At 35.3% G+C, this 1,289-nt stretch overlaps 1 protein-coding gene across 1 annotated transcript in view; it reads left to right on the top strand.

Annotated features, from left to right (window-relative positions):
- The first annotated feature begins 282 nt into the window (after positions 1-282).
- BTBD9 (BTB (POZ) domain containing 9) overlaps positions 283-1,289 on the top strand; it is a 537,095-nt gene continuing 536,088 nt past the window's right edge. Inside the window, exon 1 of the mRNA XM_006860426.1 lies at positions 283-485. Coding sequence (XP_006860488.1) covers positions 301-485 — 185 coding nt within the window. The 5' untranslated portion in view covers positions 283-300. The remainder of the gene's footprint in view (positions 486-1,289) is intronic.

The raw sequence follows: 1,289 nt of genomic DNA, 5'->3' as shown, positions 1-1,289 counted from the left end.
CTAATTTGTTATAGTTCCAGGTGCTGTTGATGGTGCAGAACCCAGTGTGTTTACTTTACTAGTGTGATATAGCTATAAAGCATTAGCTCCAGTTGGAGTTCATGGAAACAGTTTAAGTTGCTCCCTAGAATGAATGAAGATTACATTGGTAACAAAATCTTAAGATTTTTTTTAAAGCACTTGAAATTTTTTATTTAGCTTTGTTCATGGTATGTGATTTTTCTAAGAATACTCCCTTTTCCCACTAATGCTTTTCCTTTCTTTATATAATAGATCAACGACTACCATCTATTCTACAAGATGAGTAATAGCCACCCTCTTCGCCCCTTTACTGCAGTGGGGGAAATTGATCATGTGCACATTTTGTCTGAACATATCGGTGCCTTGTTGATTGGGGAAGAATATGGCGATGTCACGTTTGTTGTGGAAAAGAAACGTTTTCCAGCCCACAGGGTAATTTTAGCAGCCAGGTGCCAGTATTTTCGGTAAGTATATATATACTTTTTTTTTCAAGATTTAAGTCAATTGTAGAAAACAATAGCATTTTCTACTCTATGAATAATATTGTGTAATAACAAATCCTAGGAATCTTTCAATTCAGGATCTATTCAGATTTCATCGCTGTCGACTTTCTGAGGATCTTCTTTTCGTGCAAGAGCCATCTTAGAATTAGGGAGCTAAAAGGTTTCCCAGGCTAGAGTGTACCAATCAGCCATTTTTCAGAATTTCAATAATATTTGTCTGTCTGCATTTTTGTTGGCGTTACCTTCTCCTCATAGTTGGTCACAAATGGGCGTTAAACAGGTGTACTGGCAGATAGAATTCTTCCTGTACAGGTAGACTGACGTCCAGATTTACAGTAAACATGTGTCCCTCTTGGTTTCAAACTATTGAAATTCAGAACCTGTAGATAATCCAAAAGATTTCTCTAAAACAGGAAGTTTGGCAACCCCAAATTGAAGAAAACTTAGTATTGACTGAGATACTTTCATGGTTATTTCACAGCTTCAGACTAAACAAATGCTTATGTATTAATTGATATTAAAATTGTACACACACAAGGGTAAGCAAAAAAGTATTGCAACAAAATCATAGAAACCAATTTTATTAAGCAAAAATAAAAATATCAAAACGTGAAGCTATTTCTTCTCGACATATTCTCCATCTAGGTTTATACACTTCTAAAGGCACTGTTTTCCATCTCTTCTTCCTCTAATAATTTTGCACTCTTTGATATATACCACGTCAAAATAACAGCTTTGGCATCCTCAAGGGCCTCAAATCCTTTT

The sequence above is a fragment of the Chrysochloris asiatica genome, unplaced genomic scaffold, assembly GCF_000296735.1.
Source record: "Chrysochloris asiatica unplaced genomic scaffold, ChrAsi1.0 scaffold00038, whole genome shotgun sequence".
In the NCBI taxonomy this organism is placed as follows: domain Eukaryota; kingdom Metazoa; phylum Chordata; class Mammalia; order Afrosoricida; family Chrysochloridae; genus Chrysochloris; species Chrysochloris asiatica.
Note: the sequence above shows the minus strand (reverse complement) of the source record. Positions and strands in the feature narration are given on the sequence as shown.